This window comes from Chiloscyllium plagiosum, unplaced genomic scaffold (assembly GCF_037043375.1).
Source record: "Chiloscyllium plagiosum isolate Xiang-an unplaced genomic scaffold, Cpla_swu_hap1 HiC_scaffold_26, whole genome shotgun sequence".
Classification (NCBI taxonomy): Eukaryota; Metazoa; Chordata; class Chondrichthyes; order Orectolobiformes; family Hemiscylliidae; genus Chiloscyllium; species Chiloscyllium plagiosum.
Genome location: NW_028270164.1, coordinates 19,374,807 through 19,400,594, shown reverse-complemented (window position 1 = coordinate 19,400,594; position 25,788 = coordinate 19,374,807). Strand labels below are relative to the sequence as shown.

General features: G+C 40.2%; 1 protein-coding gene across 1 annotated transcript; it reads left to right on the top strand.

Annotated features, from left to right (window-relative positions):
* The first annotated feature begins 383 nt into the window (after positions 1 to 383).
* On the top strand, positions 384 to 24,061 carry LOC122563130 (acidic mammalian chitinase-like). The gene is made up of 12 exons (XM_043716580.2): positions 384 to 423; positions 3,001 to 3,030; positions 3,113 to 3,314; positions 5,781 to 5,837; positions 6,280 to 6,430; positions 6,957 to 7,081; positions 15,016 to 15,142; positions 15,268 to 15,450; positions 16,059 to 16,175; positions 16,898 to 17,036; positions 18,059 to 18,322; positions 23,886 to 24,061. Exons 1-11 carry the CDS (start codon positions 399 to 401, stop codon positions 18,313 to 18,315), a joined length of 1,413 nt encoding a protein of 470 aa, XP_043572515.1. The 5' UTR covers positions 384 to 398; the 3' UTR covers positions 18,316 to 18,322; positions 23,886 to 24,061.
* Positions 24,062 to 25,788: the final 1,727 nt, after the last annotated feature.

Below are 25,788 nucleotides of genomic sequence, written 5' to 3'. Positions count from 1 at the left end.
CCTCGTAGTTTCATTCACCATTTGCTGGGTTTCAAATCCCAACAAGACACTACCTAACAGGAAGATCTAAACCTATCTGAGGTTAAAGATGGAGCTTTGGCATTCTCCTTGATTCCAGGTTAAAACAGCATTGTCCCTCCCCTCCTGGTGTCTGGCCTCTGTTTATAGTACAAACCCAAAACTGTGATGACAGTGAAAGTCGACAATCTAGATGACATTGCACAGGGGATAAGTTGTTATTCAAGTGAAGATAATAATATGAACATAAGACAAGAACTATTATTTTTCCATTAAGGCTTTCCAGTGATAAGACTAATAATGTGTGTAATTATTTAACATGGAAGATAAGCTCAGTGTATAAAAGTGAGAGTTGATGCTGACAACACACCTTCTGCAAGATGGCAAAGCTTCTACTTGGAACAGGTAAGCTAATATCACCATTTATTATCTCTAATGCTCTGAGACTTCTCTTTGTAAATTTGTTGGTTTTGAAGAGGGCATAGAACTTTTCCCAAATCCAACCCCAATTATAAAGGAATTGATTCATTCTTTGCTGAATTAACTAAAGACACTTAAATATGGTAACATGCTCCCAGGACACTGCATATACCCCACTGGATTATCCACCTCCTGTTCCTTCACTTTGTGCTTTGTGACTGTACAGCGAATCTGAATGTTTGAATTGAGTTGCGAAGTAATATTAAACTACAGTCATGCTGGACAGCAACCATTGATCCACGTTAATTTTTAGGTCAACCTTCTTCCATTATTAAGTACTGGTGAAGTTAATGCAAATACAGTTAAGTTATATCGGGCAATGGCTGTATATCTGCAGGAAATCATTATGCTTGTTATTTTAGCAAAAGCATTAACCTAGTGAGAACTAACTGGTTAAATTAGCAAGGGAACACCATACAACTACAAGTGCAGTGTGATTTCCCAAACAAATACTTATTTGTAAGGGTGTAGTAAGAAAGTTGTTTCGTACTTCAATTTATGTTCATTTACTTGAAATTTGTCCATGATCAACTCGATAAAATAATTTTTTGGATTATGGATGATAGTTGTTTGCTTTGTTGCTCAGATTGCTTGTGTTTTTTTCCCTGTTTGGAGTACGATCATTCAAAGCCAATTATACTTCTTGACAATTCAAGTTCATGGAATTTGCAATATCTTTCTAATGTATTCAGGTGCAATTAAAGTCATAGAGTCATAGAGATGTACAGTAAGGAAACAGACCCACCAGTCCAACTCGCCCATGTTGACTAGATATCCTAAATTAATTTAGTCCCATTTGCCAGCACTTGGCCCATATCCCTCTAAACCCTTCCTATTCATATACTCATCCAGGAGTCTTTTAAGTGTTGTAATTGTACCAGCCTCCACCACTTCCCCTGGAAGCTTATTCCATACATGCACCACCCTCTGTGTGAAAAAGTTGCCCATTGGGTCCCTTTTAAATCTTTTCCCCCTCACTCTAAACCTATGCCCTCTAGTTCTGGACTCTCCCAAACCTGGGAAAAGACCTTGTCTATTTACCCTATCTATGCGCCTAATGGTTTCATAAACTTCTATAATGTCACTCCTCAACCTCTGAAGCTCCAGGGAAAACAGCCGCAGCCTATTCAGCCTCTCCCTATAGCTCAAACTCTCCAACAATAGCGACATTCTTGTAAATCTTTTCTGAACCCTTTCAAGTTTCACAACATCCTTCCTGTAGGACAGAGACCAGAATTGTACACAATATTCTAAAAGTGGCCTAACCAATGTCCTGTACAGCCACAACATGACCTCTCAACTCCCATACTCATTAGTCTGACCGATAAAGGAAAGCATGCTAAACACTTTCTTCACTATTCTATCTACCTGAGATTATGTATCTGTAGTTTGATACAGCTATTTCCTTAACCTAAATTGTGAACTTCTAGATCAACTGGAAAAGTTCTTATAATTAACATTTAGCTAAATTATGGCCACATACAATCAATGGAAGGTCTTGTATTTTAATTTGTATCTCAAAGTAAAGGTCCAGGTCAGGTCAGAGATTAACTGTCTCCTGTTAGTAAACTAATACATCCCATCACTCAAAATATAATCTAAAACAAAGAATAAATTGTATTAATATCATACCTTTGTTATAGAAAATCACTCCAATTTTATGGAGCTGGGAGGGGCAGGCAATATGTTCCTGACACCTCAGACTTTCCAACCTTCAGCCATTTTGACTAAACTGTATTTCTCTTGTAAGGCAAACTAGCTGAAGAGGCAGGACTAGTCTTGACAGCTCACACCAAATATGTAGTTAAGGTTCAGTTCCTAGATGAAAATGTGTTGCTGCAAAAGCGCAGCAGGCCAGGCAGCATCCAAGGAGCAGGAGAATCGACATTTCAGGCATGAGCCCTTCTTACTTGAAGAAGCTCTAACCTACTCAGTTCCTAGATGGCCCAGGTCTGCTTTCTACTCCAGTGAGACGAAAGATGGTGAAGGTGATGGTGCTGGATGATGGTTTGAAATAGAAGAGAAGCTGTTCAATACTAGTCAGGCAGAATTACTCTGTCTTTGAGGTGTAGAGAATATAGGCTTGGAAAGTTCATAGAGAATTGAATAGGCCACGTATAGTGAAAAATCTAGTTAATTCTGCAGTTGCAAGCTGTCAGTGGGACGATTGTGGTTGGGGCTGTAGGTGGTGAATGCAGTCTTCTCATTGATTAGCTGTTAAAAGTTGCGTTTCACCCAAGACAGGCTATTGTGCAACAAATCTAACAGAACAGAAGCAGTGGACAGGAAGATGATATTGAGGTAAATCCAAGCACATGGAGATCCTAACTCCATGTATGTTGAAGATTTCACTTAAGCAGATACTTAAGGAAAGGAGTCTGATCAAAAATAAATTGTTAGAGAATGTCAGTCAGTCATATAACTCCAGTTCTGTGAACCCTTGAACCTTTAAGCATATTTCAATCATAATATTGATACTTATTCTATGTTTCTTTATTATAGCATTGGTCTTGTTGGCATGCCTGGAACTGGGTAAGTCTTTGTGTTTTAAAGCTTTTGTAAACTTTATGCAATGAGTAGAGACTCTGTGCTGATTGTCTTTTATCACTGGCAGGCTCTGCCTACAGACTGGTTTGTTACTTTACAAACTGGGCTCAGTACAGACCAGGAGCAGGGAAGTACACAGTAGACAATGTGGACCCTTGCTTGTGCACGCATCTGATCTACGCTTTCGCTGGAATGAAGGACAATCAAATCACCACCTTTGAATGGAATGACAGGACTCTCTACCACACTTTCAACTCCCTTAAAAACAAGTATAACTGTACTCTCAATATTAAGAGTGTATTGGTAATTTTTAGTATAGTTTGAGTTTTTTTATAGTTTTATAGGTTGTCCTATTCCAAAAAATACTGTGCAATTCTATCTAATATAATTTGACGGATCCAGCCAGATTGGTCATATGTGGATGGAATTGGGCTTTGTTGATTTCTGTCCCAATGGCAGAGGTTGGGAAAGGCAATGGGTGAGGCAATGCCAGACACAATCATTACTATGTTCTGATATGTAAACAAAAAAAGTTACATGCAATTCATAAACCTTGAGCTTGTACATCAAGCTGATGAATTATTTTATCTAGTGTGCAACTAGATTGCACTTGTACTCAGAATATGCTGCTGCACATGCAAAGTGCAGTGTGTACACATATGCATTGAAGGGGCGGTGATATGGTTCAAAGGCAGGATTAACTATGCCATGGAGAGCAATGTGCATTTGGCCTTTGGAAAGAACTAGAGTTTCCTCTCTGCTCACCAACACCAGGTGAGTGTTATGGCCTTTGCATTTTGACTGTTCCAACCAAGTGAATCGCCAATCAATACATGTTAAGTATTTTCATAATATTACCTGACCATATTCATAACCTGATCATAAGTGATTTTGTTCCCTTGATTTTGCTTTCTCTCTCGTTATTTACAGTTTTCTGTTGCACTGCCAATGTTTGCAGGCATGATTTGGAGATGCCGGTGCTGGACTGCGGTGTGCAAAGTTAAACATCACACAACACCAGGTGCTTCTAATTAAACCTGTTGGACTATAACCTGGTGTTGTGTGATTTTTAACAATGTTTGCAGTAGCTGTATTGTCCAGCAAAAGTTCTGAGAAAACTGTTTTATTTTTAAAATAATGACCCAAGCTGTTCCAGTGCAGGTGCAACACTGGGACCTACTCAACAGTATGCAAAATTTCCCCTTTGCATCTGATAATCTAGATGAATCCAATCCGACCAATAAACATCCCATCATCCTCCGCATGAGTATCAGCAAATTGAAGGGGCATGAGCTTTATTATCAACTGGCACTATGTGTCAATTGCCTGCTCACTGATGCTCTGTTTGTTTTTGCCAGCGGTACTCAGCTCCTGACCTCATTGCAACCTTGGTCCCAACATGGACAAAAAAAACTGAATTCTAGATGTGAGCTGAGAGTGGCTGTCTTTGACATTAAGGCAGCATTTAATTGAATTTAGCATCATGGATACTAGCAAAATTGGAGTCAATGGTAGTATGTGGGATATCTCTTCATTAGTTGTAATCATTGCTAGCACAAATCAAGATGCCTGTGATTGTTGGAGACCAGTCATCTCAATCCTGGGACATTGCTGCAGGAGTATCTCAGGCCTCACCACCTTCAGGTGTTTCTTTAATGGCCACCTTTCTATCCTAAGGTCAGCAGTTGGGATGTTCTCTTTTAATATCATAATGTCCAATGCGATCTTCAACTCCACAGATATTGATGCAGTCTGGGTCCACATGCTATTGGACTTGGATAACATTCAGGTTTTTGGCTGATAAATGGCGCAAGTATTTGTGACAAGCAAGTGTCAGGCAACGACCATGTCTAACAAGAGGGAATCTAACCATCTGCCCTTGATATTTAATGGCATTAGCATTGCTGAATCTCCACTATCAATCATCTGATATTAACTTTGACCTGAAACTGAACTAGATCAATAGATACCAGATATAAACACCATAGATACAAGAGTAGGTCAGAGCTTGTGAATTTTGAGGTGAGTAACTTAGCTCCTGATTCCCTAAAGACTGTCTACCTTCTACAAGGTGGATATTACTGGTATGATGGAATACTGTCCATTTGCCTTGATAAATGCTGCTTCAATGCTCAACAGCATCCAATACAAAGCAGTCCATTTGATCATTGTTGCATCTATTGGCTTAAACCATCACTTCCTCCATACTTTCACATATATGCACTGTAGCAAGTCACAAAAGCTCCTTCGAAAGTATCTTCTAAACCCATGATTTCTGCTGACTGGAATGACAAGGATAGCAGTTGCATGGCAACATCACCATATGCACATTGCTCTCCATGGCATAGTTAATCCTGCCTTTGAACCATATCACCGCCCCTTCAATACTGCTGGATCAAAATCCTGGAATTCCGTTCCTAGCAGCACACCAGATAGATTGCAGCAATTTAAGAAGTTACCATCTCAAGCACAATTATAAATGCACAATAAATTACTGACCTTGTCAGTGATGCCCACAAATCTACATGAATTGAACATCCTCAAACTTTTGGGACATCATATTACATATTTGTACACTCCTGAGGTATTTCTGCTCCATTAACATTTACTACGAAAAGGAGTAAGCGATACAAAGATCTTGACAATATTGACTTTCAGCAGTTGTTGAAGTATTAATAATTACATCTGCTTATATTCCTTATTCTAAAAGGGCAATTTGTTAATTTTTACAACAGAAATGCAAACCTGAAGACACTTCTATCCATTGGAGGCTGGAACTTTGGAACTCAGAAGTAAGATTAAACTATTCTGTTTTAATATTTGCAGCAAGTTGTTGCAATGTAAATCAAGCTGGGGTCAAATCAATTCTTTTTGAAATGTTAACTGTGTAGTTTTAGACATGGGCTCAGGTTGCCATTAATGAGAGTGCTGTCACTTTATTCAGCTCTCCCTAAATTACAATTCAAACAATATTTACGAGACAATCTCAGTCAGAAAGGAAAAATAAGGCAATTTTGACAAAGATTTGTTTTAAATTAACACAGTAGTGAAGATTGATTGAATGCTTGTTGAAAGGACAAAGTGCAATTCCATGATAGAACTATATTGTTCTACATTATAAATTGTGATATATTTAAAATTGTAAAAGATATGAAGCTCTTAAATGTTGAGGGGAAATTGCAGAATGCAAAATACACTTATTTTGATTATGTTTAACATTCTCCTCTCCTCTAGATTCACCGCTATGGTTTCCTCAGCAGAAACTCGACAAATTTTCATAAAGTCTGTAATTAACTTCCTGCGTGGTTATGGGTTTGATGGTTTGGATATTGACTGGGAATATCCTGGCTCACAAGTCAAACATCTCTTCACTCTGTTGGCTCAGGTAGGACCAAATGCATTTAACTGAACGCTAGTTTACGAATTAAAATATAAGAGCTCCCAAACATTGTTGCAAATTTACAATTTCTCTCAAGTACTTGCCAAAGGTATAAGAAGGTAGGAGCATGGGTAGGTCATTGTGGTAATCTGGCATGCTGTGCTATTCACTGAGATCTTGGAGGATCTGCACCCTAACCAAATGTACGCGCATTTTACACAGAAAGTTTTAAAATATTATTTTGCAGCCTTTGCAAATTATGAAACAGGAATGTTCAAAATTAGAATATTTGAATTACCGTATCAATAACATTTAATAGCAACTTCATTAATGATGTTCTGGCCCTGTGCAGTAACAGCTTTCTTTGAGCCGGTTCCTACCTCTGACGATACCCTTGAACTGGATAGTTACATGATGCTTGGCCACAAATACATGTTTATGAAGCCAGGGGTTTCTTTGATTTCAATATGATACCTTCCTGTTTGTGTGGTTCTGTAACTAAGTGAACCTTTTTTGCATTTTTAATTTCTAGGAAATGGTGGCTGCCTTTGAAGCTGAGGGAAAAAGTACAGGAAGACCAAGACTGCTGCTCTCTGCTGCAGTTCCAGCTGGGTTGGCTATCATTGATTCCAGCTATGAGGTTCCCGAGCTTGGAAAGTACGTGCTCATCGTAGTCTTATAGGGCTAATGGTGGAAATAAATCTTTTCTCTTGTGCTTCCTTCCATTTCTGAAAATTTAACGAGCTGACAGCTGAACAATCCAGACTTGGAAAGTACTTGGTTCACTCTCCAATCAGCATTGAGCTGACTGAATCCAGTTATAGAGTCATAGAGATGTACAGCATGGAAACAGACCCTTTGGTCCAACCCGTCCATGCCAACCAGATACCCCAACCCAATCTAGTCCCACCTGCCAGCACCCAGCCCATATCCCTCCAAACCCTTCCTATTCATATACCCATCCAAATGCCTCTTAAATGTTGCAATTGTACAAGCCTCCACCACATCCTCTGGCAGTTCATTCCATCCACGTACCACCCTCTGCGTGAAAAAGTTGCCCCTTTGGTCTCTTTTATATCTTTCCCCTCTCACCCTAAACCGATGCCCTCTAGTTCTGGACTCCCCGAACCCAGGGAAAAGACTTTGCCTATTTATCCTATTCATGTCCCTCATAATTTTGTAAACCTCTATAAGGTCACCCCTCAGCCTCCGATGCTCCAGGGAAAACAGCCCCAGCCTGTTCAGCCTCTCCCTGTAGCTCAAATCCTCCAACGCTGGCAACGTCCTTGTAAATCTTTTCTGAACCCTTTCAAGTTTCACAACATCTTTCCGATAGGAAGGAGACCAGAATTGCACGCAATATTCCAACAGTGGCCTAACCAATGTCCTGTACAGCCGCAACATGACCTCCCAACTCCTGTACTCAATACTCTGAACAATAAAGGAAAGCATACCAAACACCTTCTTCACTATCCTATCTACCTGGGACTCCACTTTCAAGGAGCTATGAACCTGCACTCCAAGGTCTCTTTGTTCAGCAACACTCCCTAGGACCTTACCATTAAGTGTATAAGTCTTGCTAAGATTTGCTTTCCCAAAATGCAGCACCTTGCATTTATCTGAATTAAACTCCATCTGCCACGTCTCAGCCCATTGGCCCATCTGGTCCAGATCCTGTTGTAGTCTGAGGTAACCCTCTTCGCTGTCCACTACACCTCCAACTTTGGTGTCATCTGCAAACTTACTAACTGTACCTTTTATGCTCGCATCCAAATCATTTATGTAAATGACAAAAAGTCGAGGGTTTAGCACTGATCCTTGTGGCACTCCACTGGTCACAGGCCTCCAGTCTGAAAAACCACCCTCCACCACCACCCTCTGTCTTCTACCTTTGAGCCAGTTCTATATCCAAATGGCTAGTTCTCCCTGTATTCCATGAGATCTAACCTTGCTAATCAGTCTCCCATGGGGAACCTTGTCGAATGCCTTACTGAAGTCCATATAGATCACATCTACAGCTCTGCCCTCATCAATCTTCTTTGTTACTTCTTCAAAAAACTCAATCAAGTTTGTGAGACATGATTTCCCACGCACAAAGCCATGTTGACTATCCCTAATCAGTCCTTGCCTTTCCAAATACATGTACATCCAGTCCCTCAGGATTCCCTCCAACAACTTGCCCACCACCGAGGTCAGCCACCCTTCTTAAACAGTGGCACCACGTTTGCCAACCTCCAGTCTTCCGGCACCTCACCTGTGACTATTGATGATACAAATATCTCAGCAAGAGACCCAGTAATCACTTCTCTAGCTTCCCACAGAGTTCTCGGGTACACCTGATCAGGTCCTGGGGATTTATCCCCTTTTAACCATTTCAAGACATCCAGCACTTCCTCCTCTGTAATCTGGATATTTTGCAAGATGACACCATCTATTTCCCTATAGTCCAGATCTTCCATATCCTTTTCCACAGTAAATACTGATGCAAAATATTCATTTAGTATCTCCCCCATTTTCTGAGGCTCCACACAAAGGCTGTCTTGCTGATCTTTGAGGGGCCCCATTCTCTCCCTAGTTACCCTTTTGTCCTGAATGTATTTGTAGAAACTCTTTGAATTCTCCTTAATTCTATTTGCCAAAGCTATCTCATGTCCCCGTTTTGCCTTCCTGATTTCCCTCTTAAGTATACTCCTACTTTCTTCATACTCTTGAAAGGATTCACTCGATCGATCCTGTCTGTACCTGACATATGCTTCCTTCTTTTTCTTAACCAAACCCTCAATTTCTTTAGTCATCCAGTATTCCCTATACCTATCAGCCTTCCCTTTCACCCTAACAGGAATATACTTTCTCTGGATTCTTGTTATCTCATTTCTGAAGGCTTCCCATTTTCCAGTCGTCCCTTTACCTACGAACATTTGCCTCCAATCAGCTTTCGAAAGTTTTAGCTAATACCGTCAAAATTGGCCTTTCTCCATTTAGAACTACAACTTTTCGATCTGGTCTATCCTTTTCCATCACTATTTTAAAACAAATAGAATTATGGTCGCTGGCCCCAAAATGCTCCTCCACTGACACCTCAGTCACCTGCCCTGCCTTATTTCCCAAGAGTAGGTCATGTTTTGCAACTTCTCTAGTAGATACATCCACATACTGAATCAGAAAATTGTCTTGTACACACTTAAGAAATTCCTCTCCATCTAAACCTTTAACATTATGGCAGTCCCAGTCGACATTTGGAAAGTTAAAATCCCCTGCCATAACTACCCTATTATTCTTACGGTTAGCGAAGATCTCCTTGCAAGTTTGTTTCTCAATTTCCCTCTGACTATTGGGGGGTCTATAATACAATCCCAATAAGGTGATCATCCCTTTCTTATTTCTCAGTTCCACCCAAATAACTTCCCTGGGATGTATTTCCGGGAATATCCTCCCTCAGCACAGCTGTAATGCTATCCCTCATCAAAAATGCCACTCCCCTTCCTCTCTTGCCTCCCTTTCTATCCTTCCTGTAGCATTTGTATCCTGGAACATTAAGCTGCCAGTCCTGCCCATCCCTGCGCCATGTTTCTGTAATTGCTATGCTATCCCAGTCCCATGTTCCTAACCATGCCCAGAGTTCATCTGCCTTCCCTGTTAGGCCCCTTGCATTGAAATAAATGCAGTTTAATTTATTAGTCCTACCTTGTCCCTGCCTACCCTGACTGTTTGACTCACTTCTGTTCTCAGCTGTACCCATCTCAGATCGATCTCTTTCCTCACTATCTCCCTGGGTCCCACACCCCCACCTTACTAGTTTAAATCCTCCCAAGCAATTCTAGCAAATTTCCCTGCCAGTACATTAGTCCCCATCCAATTTAGGTGCATTCCGTCCTTCTTGTACTTTCTACCCCAAAAGAGATTCCAATGATCCAAAAATGTGAATCCTTCTCCCATACACCAGCTCCTCAGCCATGTATTCATCTGCTCTATCCTCCTATTCTTGCCCCCACTAGCTCGTAGCACTGGGAGTAATCCAGATATTACTACCCTTGAGGACCTCCTTTTTAAATTTCTGCCTAACTCTCTGTAATCTCCCTTCAGAATCTCAACCTTTTCCCTTCCAATGTCATTGGTTCCAATGTGGACAATGACCTCTTGCTGGCCCCTCTCCCCCGTGAGAACATTCTGCACCCTCTCTGAGACATCCTTGAACCTGACACCAGGGAAACAACACACCATTCTGCTTTTTCTCTGCTGGCCACAGAAACGTGCTCAAGGTGCTGCGATTGTCCCTGACATTGCGAGTTTTGTTTCTGTTGACTGTCCAAAAGCTCTAACTGAATGTGCATGTGAAAAAATATTTGGGGTCTGCTTTGAATCTCTACACAATTAACTGTCTATCAGTGTTCGAAAAGCAATGACCTGCGGGTGCTGAAAATCTGAAACAAAAACAGAAATTGCTGAAGAATCTCTGCTGGTTTGGCATCATCTGTAGTGTAGCAGAAAGTGAGGACTGCAGATGCTGGAGATCAGAGTCGAGAGTGTGGTGCTGGAAAAGCACAGGAGGTCAGGCAGCATCTGAGGAGCAGGAGAATCAACATTTCGGGCTTAAGCCTGATGAAGGGCTTATGCCTGAAACATCGATTCTCCTGCTCCTTGGATGCTGCGTCATCTGTGGAGAGAAAGCAGAGTCAATATTGATTTCTCTGCACACATGCTGCCAGACTTGCTGTGTTTCTCCAACAATTTCTGGTTTTGTTTACCATTCTTGACAGATAAAGTCATCAGTAATAGTTAATAGTTGTGAGCAGATCAGGGTGCCACATCTTAGGAAGGATGTATTGGCCTTGAGGGAGTACATAAGTCTAGTAGAACAATAGGTGCACTTCTCGAGTTAAGTTACGAGAGAAGAATATAAAAAATAGGCCTGTTTTCTCTAGAATTTAGAAGGTTAAGGATGTTCTGATTGAAAGCTTCAAGATATTAGCAAGAAAATACAGGTACGTAAACTATTTACACTGGTTAGGGATTCTAGAACTAGGAGTCATAGTCTGAGAATTAGTCTGGAACAGATATTGCATGTCTTTGATGGGTACGTTCCTGTCAGTCAAAGAGGAAGTGATAAGGTAAGGGAGCCTGGTTTACTAAAATAATTGTGTCTCTTATTACATGGAAGAGGGACGTTTATGTGACATGGAGGCGAGATGGTTCAGTTGAGGCAATGGAGAGGTACAGAGTAGTGAGGGAGGATTTAAAGAGAAAGTTAAGAAGAGCAATGAGGGGACATGAGCAGTCTTTACCAGGTAGAATAAAGGACAACTCTGAAGTTTACTATAGAAATGTGAGGAATAAAGGATGACGAGGGTAGGAATAGGGCCTGTTAAAGACAGAAGTGGGAAGTTGTGTGTGGAGATTGGAGAGGTGCTAAACGAATATTTCTCATCAGTTTTCACTCAGGAAAAGGAGAATATTGTAGAGGAGAAGACTGAGATATGAGCTATTAGACCTGAAAGGATTGAGGTTAGTAAGGAGGAGGTGTTATCAATTTTAGAAGGTGTGAAAGTAGTAAGTTCCCTGAGCTGGATGGGATTTTTCCAAGAATTCTCTGGGAAGCTAGGAAGGAGATGGCCTTGATCTTTGAGTCATCATTGTCTACAGGTTTAGTACCAGAGGACTGGAGGATTGCAAATGTTGTGCCCGTGTTCAAGAAGGGCAGTAGAGATAACCCAGGTAATTATAGACCAGTGAGCCTTATGTCTGTTGTGGGAAATGTTTTGGAAAGGATTATAAGAAATGGGATTTATCATCATCAAGCAAGCAACAATTTGATAGGAAATAGTCAACATGGATTCGTCAAGGGCAGGTCGTGTCTCACAAACCTCATTGTGGATGAGGGTAGGGCAGTTAACTTGGTGTACATGGACTTCAGCAAAGCCTTTGATAAGGCTCCATGGTAGGCTGTTGGAGAAAATGTGGAGGCATAGGATTGAAGGTGATTTAGCAGTTTGGATTAGAAACTGGCTTTCTGTAAGATGGCAATGATGGAAAATATTTAGCTTGGAGTATGGTTACTAGTGGTGTGCCACAAGGATCTGTTTTGGGACCATTGCTGTTTGTCATTTTTATAAATGACTTGGACGAAGGCATAGGTGGATGGGTTGGTAAGTATGCAGATGATACTAAAGTCGGTGGAGTGGTGGACAGTTTGGAAGAATATTGCATGTTACAGGGTGACTTGGATAAACTGCAGAACTGGGCTGAGAGGTGGCAAATGGATTTTAATGCAGATAAATGTGAGATGATTCACTTTGGGAAGAATAACAGGAAGGCAGAATACTGGGTCAATGAAAAGCTAGTGTGGATGTGCAGAGGGATCTTGGTGTCCATGTACATAGATCCCTGAAAGTTGCTACCCAGGTTGATAATGCTGTTAAGAAGGCATGCAGTGTATTAGGTTTTCTTGGTAGAGGGATTAAATTCCAGAGCTGTAATGTCATGCTGCCACTGTACAAAATGCTAGTGTGGCCGCACTTGGAATATTGTGTACAGTTCTGGTTGCCCCCTTACAGGAAGGATGTGGAAGCATTGGAAAAGGTGCAGAGGAGATTTACCAGGATGTTGCCTGGTCTGAAGCTTATGAGGAAAGGCTGAGGGACTTGGGTCTGTTCTCATTGGGGAGAAGAAAGCTAAAAGGCAATTTAATAGAGACATACAAGATGATCAGAGGATCAAATAGGGTGGATAGAGAGAGTCTTTTTCCTAGGATGATGACATCTGCTTGTATGAGGGGGCATAGCTGCAAATAGAGGGGTGATAGATTTAAGACAGATGTCAGAGGCAGGTTCTTTACTCAGAGAGTGGTTAGGGCGTGGAATGCCCTGCCTGCCAATGTAGTTAACTCAGCCACATTAAGGGCATTTAAACAGTCATTGGATAAGCATATGGATGATGATGGGATAGTGTAGGGTGATGGGCTTAGATTAGTTCACAGGTCAGCACAACATCGAGCGCTGAAGGACCTGTTCTGCGCTGTATTGTTCTATGTTCTAATTGGTGCTGAACCATTCAGGAGAGATGTAAGGAAGCATTTATACACACAAAAGGTAATAGAAATTTGAAACTGTCTTCCTCAAATGACAGTTCATGCTAGATCAATTTGAAATCTGGGATACAGAATTTTTGGTTCAGCAAACGTATCAAGGGATATGAACCAAAGGCAAGTATATGAAGATAGGCTACAGATTTACCATGATCTCATCTAATGATGGAACAGGCTGAAGGGACTGAATGACCTACGCCTGTTTGTATGTTCTCTGGTGTGATGCTTGTATTTTGGCAAGAGATAAAAAATGGTCCTGAAAGAATTGTCAAATGCCACCAATTCTTGAAACGAAGGGTGGAGAGAGATATAGAAAGTAGGGAGGATAGAGAGGGGGTTGGGGTGAAGGGTAGGATGACAATGCTGGAAAGATGAAGAAAGGTAAGTTGAATACAACTATTTGTCAAAATTTATGATTTCTTTGCTTAACTTCTTACATGTTTTAAGATTTGGTTTTTGATTGGGAAAATTCCAGTTATACTCTACTCACAGCTTGGATAGTACTAGGAAAGGTACAATCATGATTCTTTCTTTCATTGAGTTCCAAGCTATGAGAAGCAGGAGGTGAGTAATAGATTAGATTAGATTAGATTACAGTGTGGAAACAGGCCCTTCGGCCCAACAAGTCCACACCGACCCGCCGAAGCGCAACCCACCCATACCCCTAAATTTACCCCTTACCTAACACTTCGGGAAATTTAGTATGGCCAATTCACCTGACCCTGCACATCTTTTGGACTGTGGGAGGAAACCGGAGCACCCGGAGGAAACCCACGCAGACACGGGGAGAACGTGCAAACTCCACACAGTCAGTCGCCTGAGGCGGGAATTGAACCCGGGTCTCTGGCGCTGTGAGGCAGCAGTGCTAACCACTGTGCCACCGTGCCGCCCACGCACGGTGGCACGGTGAGTAATAGAGGAAATAATTTGAATTATTTTGAATTGATTTGGATTAAGATGATACAAGGTTCAATCCTGCTCAAAGACTTAACACATGTTCTCAGCTACAGTTCAATACTACTGTCAGAGAGTGCTGCATTGCAATACCTTCTTAAATAAATGTGAAAGTTCTCCTGAATCTATTCAAGAAATAGATTGCCTTGAGTACATGGTAACATTTATTCCACAGCTAACAGCATCATGTCACTCTTGATTGGGTATTTATCTTAATACAGCAGTGACTGCATACTGAAATGAATTAATTAGATGTGAATGGTATTGGAATACGTATTTTTAAATTACAATACTCAAACATATTATAACACAGTTCCGGGATAGCTTGAAGGTGAACCCAGACCTTCCAACTCAGAGGCAGGAACACTGCCAGTGTACCAATAAGACCCTTACTGTCTTGGAATACACTGAGGTGATGAGGCCCAATTTCATGTCCAAGCCCTTGTTTAATTTCTACAGTTTCATCTGTTAGTGCTGATTTGTTTAATAGATCAGATAAGAAGCATTTATTTTAATAAATAACCCATTTGCGTAACTCACATCTTTCCTTATACAGGACTCTTGACTTTTTCAATGTGATGACATATGATTTTACTGGATCTGGAAGTCCCAAGACTGGAGAAAATAGCCCTCTTTATCCTCTTCCAAATTCAAAATCTTATGCCAACGTGCACTTTAATGTGGTAAGTTTTAATGAAAATAGAAGATAATCACTTTGTTAATTACTTTAAAAGTTTTTTTAACTAACCTCAACCAGATGAGTTTTAGAACCCTTTTAGTCATATGCTCTCATGGTTTGTTTTAATAGGACTATGCAATGAAAATTTGGATAGATAAGGGCGCCCCTGCAGAGAAACTGAATGTTGGATTCGCTACATATGGCCACACCTTCATACTGACCACATCTGAGACAGGAATTGGAGCCCCAGCAGGAGGTCCTGCACCAGCTGGGAAATACACCAAGCAATCTGGAGTGTTGTCCTATTATGAGGTACTATACTCATGCTGTTTCTTTTTTCCATAAGGTTTATATTTACAAATGCTAACTAGCCATGCAGTGAATTTCCTTCTCCCAAAGGATCCCACTTTTATTGTAAGAACATCTGTATTGCCCCATCAGTCAAACATCCTAAAGTTGATTAAGTAATATTGTCTGTTGCATTTTCCAAGCATGTGCTGTTTGAGTGCTGGAAGTATCTGGGATGGACCTCATTGAAAGACAAGCAGTGGATTCCAAAATCATTAGCAAAAACATCCCTATCTGATCATCTCTCCCATGTGTGGATTTATTGCTGCCTCTTCACTAGTAAAGGAACAGGATCTCAAGCATTATACTGAGATGAGCAGAGACATCTGAAGGTGTTTGACTATCTCACTTTGAGCACGGTTGTCTTCTTGGAGAATGCACAGAGCTAAAGGGGCATGATTTAATGTTTTAGCTCCATAGCCTCCCTCCCTAAAAGAAAATGCATTTTTAATGCAAACATTACTGACAGTCATTAGCAGCTTATATGTCAACCTCATTCACCAGTTCCAAACTATTGCAATGGTAAGGAATTGCTGGGTGATTTGAATACTAAAGTTTCACTTTTCTGACAGATCTGCATGTTTTTGAAAGATGGCACTATGAAATGGGATGCTCCACAGATGGTTCCATATGGCTACAAAGGAAACGTATGGGTTGGATATGACAATGTACAAAGCTTTAAAGACAAGGTAACTTTGATACACTGATGTCATAGGCTTTCTATTTGGTTATTTGTTGCAATTTGTGTTATAATATACAACTAACTTGTCTTCCTAAACATTACAATCATGCTATGATGTTGATTAATTGAACAACTGAACCATTACAGTATTGGGTTGTTTGGACAATGTTTTTTTCTTAAACAGATTATTTTACTATTTGTCTTGTATCCTGACCATCAACTGTAGCAATGAGACTAAAGAAAAATTGCCCAGAAAATTGCCAATGAAAGAACACTATGAAAACAGTTCATCCATGCCTGCTGCATTATCTATTTTAATGGTTTTTAATTAAATATCTTTTTTGATGAGTTCTGACTATAATTTTTATTTCTTATCCAGTTCCTGACAGAAGTGAGTTTTTAGTTTGTATTTCTGTTTGCCCAGCTGTTTGTACTCCAGTTACAAATCAATGACAGAGTCTGTGACAGTTTCTGAAATGATTGGTTGACAGACACCCTAATACAGCAACACCAATGAAATTTCTAACCTCTGCCTCATGGTCATGGAAGTAAATGTTACCTAGTCCATGATGCAAGTTTAATGAATCAATATTCATTGCATTTCAGAATAATTTCAGAATATTATTTTTGTATTCAACAGTATTGCATTGCCAAACTTTATTTATATTTGGGGTAAAAGTGTTTGCAAACAAGGATTTATGAAATGAATTTGTTACCAATATCTTTTAGGTTGAATGGCTGAAAAAGAACAACTATGGAGGAGCTATGGTGTGGACTCTTGGCATGGATGATTTCTCTGGTTCTTTCTGTGATGAGGGGCCTTATCCTCTCATGAATGCATTGCACACCGGACTAGGAATCTCTGCATGTAACTATCAGGTTCTTTACAGTCTGAGTTGATTACTTGGTTGTCATAACAAAGACTTCATAGACAGCCATTGATTACTAAAATATCTTAAGAATTCTTTGGACTGCTGATGTATATTTCAATCTAAATATTAGGTCTAAAGAAATCTGACTACCAGAATAAAGCTGAGCGTCTATGAGCTTGACAATCCTTAGAAAAGGATGAGCCAAGCAGTAATATGCCTGCTAACAGGTTAAGTCATGAATTTGAACCAGATGTTGCATCCAGTATGTAATGTACTTGAACAAATTACATAATTTAAGGGGATATCATATTGTGACAAAATAATTGATCAGTTTTTTTTAATCACAGGCAGTTCAATGACTTCGAGCACACATTTTATGCAACTTGATTTAAAATAAAATGATAATTAAACCCCACTTCAAGATCTGCACTGCAGCAAACACACTCCACACACAGAATCAACAACATCATAAGGTTTCCCCAGTGTTCTTATTTTATTGAATTTGCAAGCAGCTTGTTCCTGATACCATGAGGCATTGAGTTTTGTCTGAGGGTTTTCAATTGCCCATGACTTTGGGCGGCACGGTGGCACAGTGGTTAGCACTGTTGCCTCACAGCGCCAGAGACCCGGATTCAATTCCCGCCTCAGGCGACTGACTGTGTGGAGTTTGCACGTTCTCCCCGTGTCTGCGTGGGTTTCCTCCGGGTGCTCCAGTTTCCTCCCACAGTCCAAAGATGTGCAGGTCAGGTGAATTGGCCATGCTAAATTGCCCGTAGTGTTAGGTTAGGGGTAAATGTAGGGGTATGGATGGGTTGTGCTTCGGCGGGTCGGTGTGGACTTGTTGGGCCGAAGGGCCTGTTTCCACACTGTAATGTAATGTAATCTAATCTAATCTCCCACTTACCATGTTGGAAGAATTAGCAGATTGATTAGCAACCTACTTCAGCATGTCATAGAGTCTTCGTTTGTTACCAATTTTGAAGGAAGTGATAATTCCATGAATTTTGTTTCTTTCTAGCCTGTGTCCCATCTAAAACAACACTGCGACCAGCTGTTCCTCCTACCCAGGCTCCTAGTGGTGGTGGCAGCAGTGGTGGTGGTGGCAGCAGTGGTAGTGGTGGAAGTGGGTTCTGTGCTGGCAAAGCAAACGGTATCTACGCTGATCCAAAAGCCAAGAACAAATTTTACCAGTGTGTGAATGGAGTGACCTACCTGAAGAATTGTGCTGTTGGATTAGTCTTTGATCCTTCTTGTGACTGTTGCAACTGGCCTTAAGTAGAAGGTAGGGGTTCTTAATGATGCACGTAACAGCTGAAAGTGGACATTCTGTGCAAAATAATTACAATGATGTCCACAGTGTCTGTTAATGTATGAAGCAATATTTGAAGCCTCGCGTTGAACTAAAAGAACTAAGCAACAAATTTATTTTTAAAACAAAGAAAAAAATGACCATACAAGAATTAAATGGAGCAAACTCTTCAAATAGTCATTTGTTGGTTCAGGAAAAAGACACATTTTGTCAAAAGCTCTCCGGTAACAGCTACATTTGCAAGAATAACAGTTCAGCAGGAAAGCCAATATTTGTACTGATTAAGAGAGTGCTGATCATGGATACTGGAAGTGAATGCTGATTGGTAGAAGTGTTTCCATGGAGAATACACACAATAATGTTAATTGACACAAAAACAGAAATTGCTGGAAAATCTCAGCAGATCCGTCAGCATCTGAGGAGATAAATCAGAGATAACTTTTTGGGTCGAGTGATTCTTCCTCAGGGGTTCTGAGGAAGGATCACTTGAATTGAAACATGAACTCTGATTTCTCTCCACAGATGCTGCCAGACCTGCTGAGCTTTTCCAGCAATTTCTGTGTTTGTTTCTGATTTATGCATCCGCAGTACTTTTGGTTTTTAATGCTAATTGACAGTTAACCATCAGGCTTTATCTAAATGCTGAGGTTGGCAGGTTGTCTGTGATTGCTCAAGGAATTGTCCTGGGAAATGAACCAGCAAATGGATACCAGTTGTTTTGTTGAAACAGATACAGTGCAATGTCATAATCTTTCCACTTGTAAATTTGTTCTTTGCAGACAGAAAAAAAAAATACACACGTTATGCCAGTTTCAACTCAACAAAGTCAGTTCATTTATCATGACAATGCCCTGAGCATCATTGTCAAGCTGCCAGATTTAACATTTACATAAAGCTTGGCAGTTAACTGTCAAACAACATTAGTGGGTGCAGTCTCCATGGCAATGCCTCTTCCAGACAAATTCCGCTTGCCAACTTGTCATGCAATATTAGTATTGACTTTTCTCCTTGAATTAGGATTCTTGTGCATTGTCCTGATAAGTGGAAGATGAAAAGCTTCCAAGAAAGCTTGATTCCCAATAGTAGGAATTTTTTAAAAGTAGTACAATGAGCATTCAGGATCAATGTGTTCCTCTGAGTGTGAAGGGCAAGGTCTGCAAGTCTAGGGAACCCTGGATGTCAAGGAATGTGAAGAGTTTGAGGAAAAGAAGGAAGCAGATACAGTGCATTAAAACAGGGTAGGCTTTTCAAAAATATAGAGTGTTGGGAGTTGCTTAAAAAAGAAATGAGGATGGCAAAGAGGGCTGCAAAATATATTTGGCAGATAGGATTAAGGAAAACCCCCAAGGCATTTTCTTATTATATTAAGAAAATTACCAGGGAAGGAGTGTGGTCTCTTAAGAGACCAAAGGGGCAATATGCGCCTGGAGCCAGAGGACACGGGTGAGGCCTTAAATGAATACTCCTCATCTGTATTTACAGAGGAGAAAGGCATTGTAGCTGGAGATTTCAGTTGGAATTGCAAGGTTCTGGAACACATTAAGATTAATAAGGAGGATGTATTAGATGTTACAGCAGGCATAAAGGTGCGCAAATCGCCACGGCCTGATGAGATCTATTCCACGCCGCTATAGTAGGCAAGGAATGAAATTGCTAGGACCCTGGTGAAAATATTTAGTACTTTGCTGGTCACTGGTAAACTACCTGAGGATTGGAGGATAACTAATGTGGTTCTTTTATTCAAGAAAGGCAGCTAGGATAAGCCAGGTAATTATTGAGCAGTTAGTCTGACATCAGTAGTACGGAAATTATTGGAAAAAATTCTGACAGACAGGATTAATCAATACTTGGAAAGGTACAAAGTTAAAAATCACACAACACCAGGTTGTAATCCAAGCATTGCTCCTTCATCAGGTGGTTGTGGAGTATAAAACAAAAGATTGTTCATTAAGTCTTTTGTTGGTTTCAGTTCTTTCATAAGTAAATCCCAGAGGTTCTTTTAAAGTTACGTTCTCAAGTGAACTTTAGCAATAGGTGCCATGTCGTCTCAGATAATGCATTGAAGGTGTGAGGTGCCCTGTGTGAGGCTTCCAAATAAACCTGTTGGACTATAACCTGGGTTGCACGATTTTTAACTTTGTACACCCCAGTTCAACCACGGCACCTCCAAATATTAGAAAGGTAGGGATTGATTAGGGATAGTCACATGAATTTGTTGGAGGGAGATCCTGTCTCACTAATTTATTTGAGTTTTATTTGAAAAGGTGACTAAATATATTGAGGAGAGTAGAGAAATTGATGTGGTTTCCATGGACTTCAGTAAGGTTTTTGACAAGGTCCCACATAGAGGGTTGGTCCAAAAGATAAGAACCCATGGGATCCTAGATAAGTTGGCAATCTGGATCCAAAAGTGACTTGCAAATAGGAGGCAAAAGGTGATGGTGGAGGGATATTTTCGTGCTTGGAAGCCTGTGACCAATGGTGTACTGCAGAGATTGGTGCTTAGGACCCTTGCTGTTTGTTATGTACATTAACAACTTGGATGTAAATGTAAAAGATATAATTAGTAACTTTGTGGATGACATGAAAATTGATGTTGTTGATACTGAGAAGGATGGTCTCAGGCTCCAGTCTGATACTGGGCAGAGCAATGGCAGATGGAATTTAATCCTGATAAGTGTGAGGTGGTGTATTTTGGGAGGTCTAATAAGGGAAGGTGAAGGACTTTGATGTCCATAGATCCCTGAGGGTGTCAGCACAGGTGGACAGGATTGTGAAGATGGTATATGTAATGCTTGCCTTCATTAGCTGGGATGTAGAATATAGGAGCATGGAAGTCTTCTTTCCATTGCAAAACATTGGTTAAGTCACAGATGGAATACTGTGTACAGTTCTGGTCGCTACATTATTGGAAGGATGTGGTTGCCCTGGAGAAGGTGCAGAGGAGGTTCACCAGGATGTTGCCTGGGATGGAAAGTGTCAGATACGCTGAGATGCACTGGGTAGATTGGATTTGTTTTCCTTGGAACAGAAGAGGCTGAGAGGGATCTAACTGAGGTATTCAAAATCATCAGAGACATAGAGTGAATCATGAGAATCTCTTTCCCCATGGCAGGTGTGTCTAAGACCAGATGGCATAAGTTTAAGGTGAAAAGTAAGTGGTTTAAAGGACTTCTGAGAAAAAGTTTATTCACCCAAATATAAGAGGTTGGTGGAGGCAGGTAATCTTGCAACATTTAAGGAGCATCTGAACGAGCACTCAAAATGCTTAGAAGGCAATGGACCAAGAGCAGACAAATGGGATTAGTGTAGTTTGGTGTTTGTTAATCAGCATAGACATGCTGCATGCCTCTGAAATGTGTCTTTTACAGCAATTCAACAAGATCCACTGAATTAGCGCTGTGTGTTGTGATTTATTAGGTTTTCAACCTCGTTCTTTTTATTTCCACCCAAGAGTCAGGAACTGACTTTGGTTCTCCACAAAGTTCCAGTTAGTCTATAATGTAAAAATTATCTAACCAAGCTCATTGCCTGTTTCTTTGATAAAATATATGGGAAAAAAACCAAAACAACAGAGCACCTCAGTTAATTCCATAACAATTTGGCATACTTGGAATGTTCCCAAAGGAAAATGCAAATCAATTACCTTTACCTTCAAAACAACTTTTTTGATTTTGGGAACCACATGAATTATTTATTTCTGTGTTTGGGAATAAAAACCATCTCAACAGACTCCCAGAATTCATAAGAAACATATTGTTTACCGTTTCTTCTCGAGCTTGTTTGATCTGCAAATCTACATTAATAACTTAAATCTTCCTGGTTCACGCTTCAAATTCAAAAGCCTTTTCTGAAATATCTTGTGTCAAACAGCCTCCACCAGAAAGATTTGGATGGGATATTGTGGTTATAGGGGAGGATACTTTCACCCACCTACTCAGCAGCAAAATGAAACTTCCCTTTTGAAAAATAATTACCCAAAATTTGAATGATTTGCATCATTTTATCAGTTTCTCAATTAGCTATTTCTAATTATCTTCAATTACTACAAGGTACACCTATAAAACGCATGCATTATGAAATTAGCTATTCGTAACACAGCGATTTTCCATAGTATAGCATTGCATTGAATACAATTTCTGATGTTTTCCTATAGAATTGCATCAGGAATTCAAAATAATTGGGCAAAATTGATAAAAAAATAAGTCTGCTGAGTTCCAAAGTATTTCAATTCTAAAAACTCCTGATGGAGTTTGTCAGAAGACTGTAACTTATTTATCTTTAGTCGGGTTAAGATGGATGTTGTGTGTTATTATTTTTATTTGGTCTTGCGATATGGACATCCTGGCCAGGTCAACATTGATTGCCTTTCATTGATTGCTTTGCTGAGCAGCTGCGGTACTCATGGTTGAGCTCTATTATGAAAGTAGGAACAGGCGTAGGCCATTCAGCCCCTTGACCCTGTCCCACAATACAATGAGATCATGGCTAATATGTGGCCTAACTCCATATTCCTGCCTTTAGTCCGTATTCCCTAATACCTTTGCTTAACAAATATATGGCTATTTCAGATTTAAAATTAACAATTCAGCCACCATCCACTTCTCTATGTGGAAGAAAATTCCAAACATCTACTACTTCTTGCGTGTAGAAGTGTTTCCTAAAATCTCTCCTAAAGAGTCTAGTCCTATTTTTTAGACTATACCCCTTAGTTATCAAATCTCCAACCAATGGAAATAGTTTATCATTATCTATACTGTCTTTCCCTGTTAATATCTTGAAGACTTTGGTCACACCTTAGCCTTTTAAATTCCAGAGAAAACAGGCCTAATTTGTATGATCTCTAATCAAAATACCCCATGAAGTCCATTGATCATTCTAGTAAACCTATGTTGTACTTCCTTCAAGGGCAATATATCCTTCCCAAGGTGTGGTGCCCAGATCTGCTGTCAGTACTGCAAGTGGGATATAACTGTAGCATAACTTCTACATCCTTGTACTCTTCTAGGTATAAAATACAGCATTAGCTTTCTGCATTGCTTTCTGCAGCTGTTTGTGGCATTTTAAAGATCTATGCACCTGAAACCCCAAATCTCTTTGGATATCTGCTATATTTAACTTCTGTGCCATTAAGGAACATCCTGATCTATCCTTCTACCGTCCAAAATGGATAACCTCACACTTACTTACATTGAACACCATCTACTGCAGTTCAACCCATTCTCCTAGTCTCTCAATATTCCTCTGTAATTTTCATAAATGTTTGCAATATGGAGTTTTAATTCAGCCCAAGCAGTTTTTAGATATGTTGCAGAAGTTGGTTTGGGAATTGGGGAATGCTATGAATGAAGATGTGTTGTTGGGTAAGAAGAAAGGTGAGGAAACAAGAAAGAAATTATAATTTACAAAGCACCCAATATGTATGCAATTTCTATGGCACCAATGTGATATTGAAATATTATTGTTATCATTATAATATTTTTGTTATTATATTATTGTTGCATGGGAGATTACTAAAATACTTTTTGTTTTTCAGGCCTGCCATTTATCTTCGTTGGGCACCAGTGAAGCTGTAATAGGTCTTCAGTTTGATTACAGAAGTGACACTACTTTGTCAATAAAGACCACAAATATACCACATCTGATTTTCCTCATCTGAAGACATAAATTGCAGTTTACACAGAAAAATAAAATCATTGATTCATACAAAAACATTTGTTTGATGCTTATTTCAATGAATGAAATGCAACAAAATGTAGATAGTTGTGGACAATGCCGAAGGATGTTGTAAGTTACAGAAGGACATAGATAAGCTGCATAGATGGGCTGAGAAGTAGCAAATGGAGGTTAATGCAGGAAAGTGTGAGGTGATTCACTTTGGAAGGAGTACCAGAAATGCAGAGTACTGGGCAAATGGTAAGCTTCTTGGTAGTGTAAAGAAGCAGAGAGATTTTGGTGTCCATTTTGGTGTCCATCTCTCAAAGTTGTCATCCAGGTTGATAGGGCTGTTAAGAAGGCATATGGTGTGTTAGCTTTTCTTAGTAGAGGGATTGAGTTTTGGAACCATGAAGCCATGCTGCAGCTGTACAAAACTCTGGTGCGGCTGCATTTGGAGTTATTGCATGCAGCTTTGGAAAGGGTTCAGAGAAGATTGACTAGGATGTTGCCTGGTTTGGAGGGAAGGTCTTATGAGGAAAAGCTGAAGGAATGAGGCTGTTTTCATAGAGAGAAGAAGGTTGAGAGGTGACTTAATTGAGACAGATAATCAGAGGGTTAGATCGGCTGGACAGTGAGAGCTTTTTTCCAAGGATGGTGATGGATAGCACAAGGGGACATCGCTTCAAATTGAGGGGTGCTAAATGTCAGAGGTATTTTCTTTACTCAGAGTAATAGGGGCGTGGAACGGACTGCCTGTAACAGTTGTAGACTCACCAAATTTACGGGCAATTAAATGGTCATTGGATAGGCATATGAACAAGAATGGAATAGTCTAGGTTAGATGGGCTTCAGATTGGTTTCACAGTACGGTGCAACATCACAGGCTGAAGGGCCTGTACTGTGCTGTAATGTTCTATGTTTTAATATAATTTGAAAGGAACTCACCTGTATCAATACAAATTTGGCACAACCCCTGACCACAGTAATGCCAGACAGGCCTCCTGGGAATTGACTTGGGAAGGAAATTGGAACCATTTGGGTTTTGGTATCCCAAATTCTCCGGGCATTTCTCTTCACCGGATAAAAAAAGAACTTTTCATTTATATAGCAGATTAATAATTTTTGGGGAGGCAAATATGATATGGAGTAGGAATTTGATTTGTCAGAATGTTTTTAGTTAGATCCTTGCCTACTTATGGGTATTATTTTATTCTCGTTCCCCTTATCAAAATAAGGGGAGCACTTATTTTTCATTCCTAATTGTCCTTGAGAAAGTGATGGTGAGCTGCCTTCTGGAACAGCTGCGGTCCACATAGTGTAGGTACAACCATGGTGCTATTCAGGTCAGAGGTTCAGGATTTCGATCGAGTGAAATCAAAGGAATGTTGACGCGGCTCTATGTCAGGATGCTGTGTGACTTGAAGAGGAAAACCTTGAGTTTGTCCTGCCCCCATGTACCAGTTGCTCTTCTCCCTCCAGTTGATAGAGACAGTGGGTTTGGAAGGTAATATCAAGGGATGCTTGTGGAGTTGTTGTACATTTTACAGATGGCACACATGGTTATCACTGCTCACTGGTGACAATGGGAGTCAATGTTTAAGATGGTGGATGGGGTGCAAATCAAATGGGTTGCTCTTTGTTTTTGGATCATATTGGGTTTTGTGAGTGTTGTGGAGCTGTAACATAATTTTAATGCTGCTTACTTGTGTTTGGAAGGATGGAGGCCCAAGCTACAGATTATTTGTTTTTGTGTTATTCATCCACTCTTGCACTCTTGCATA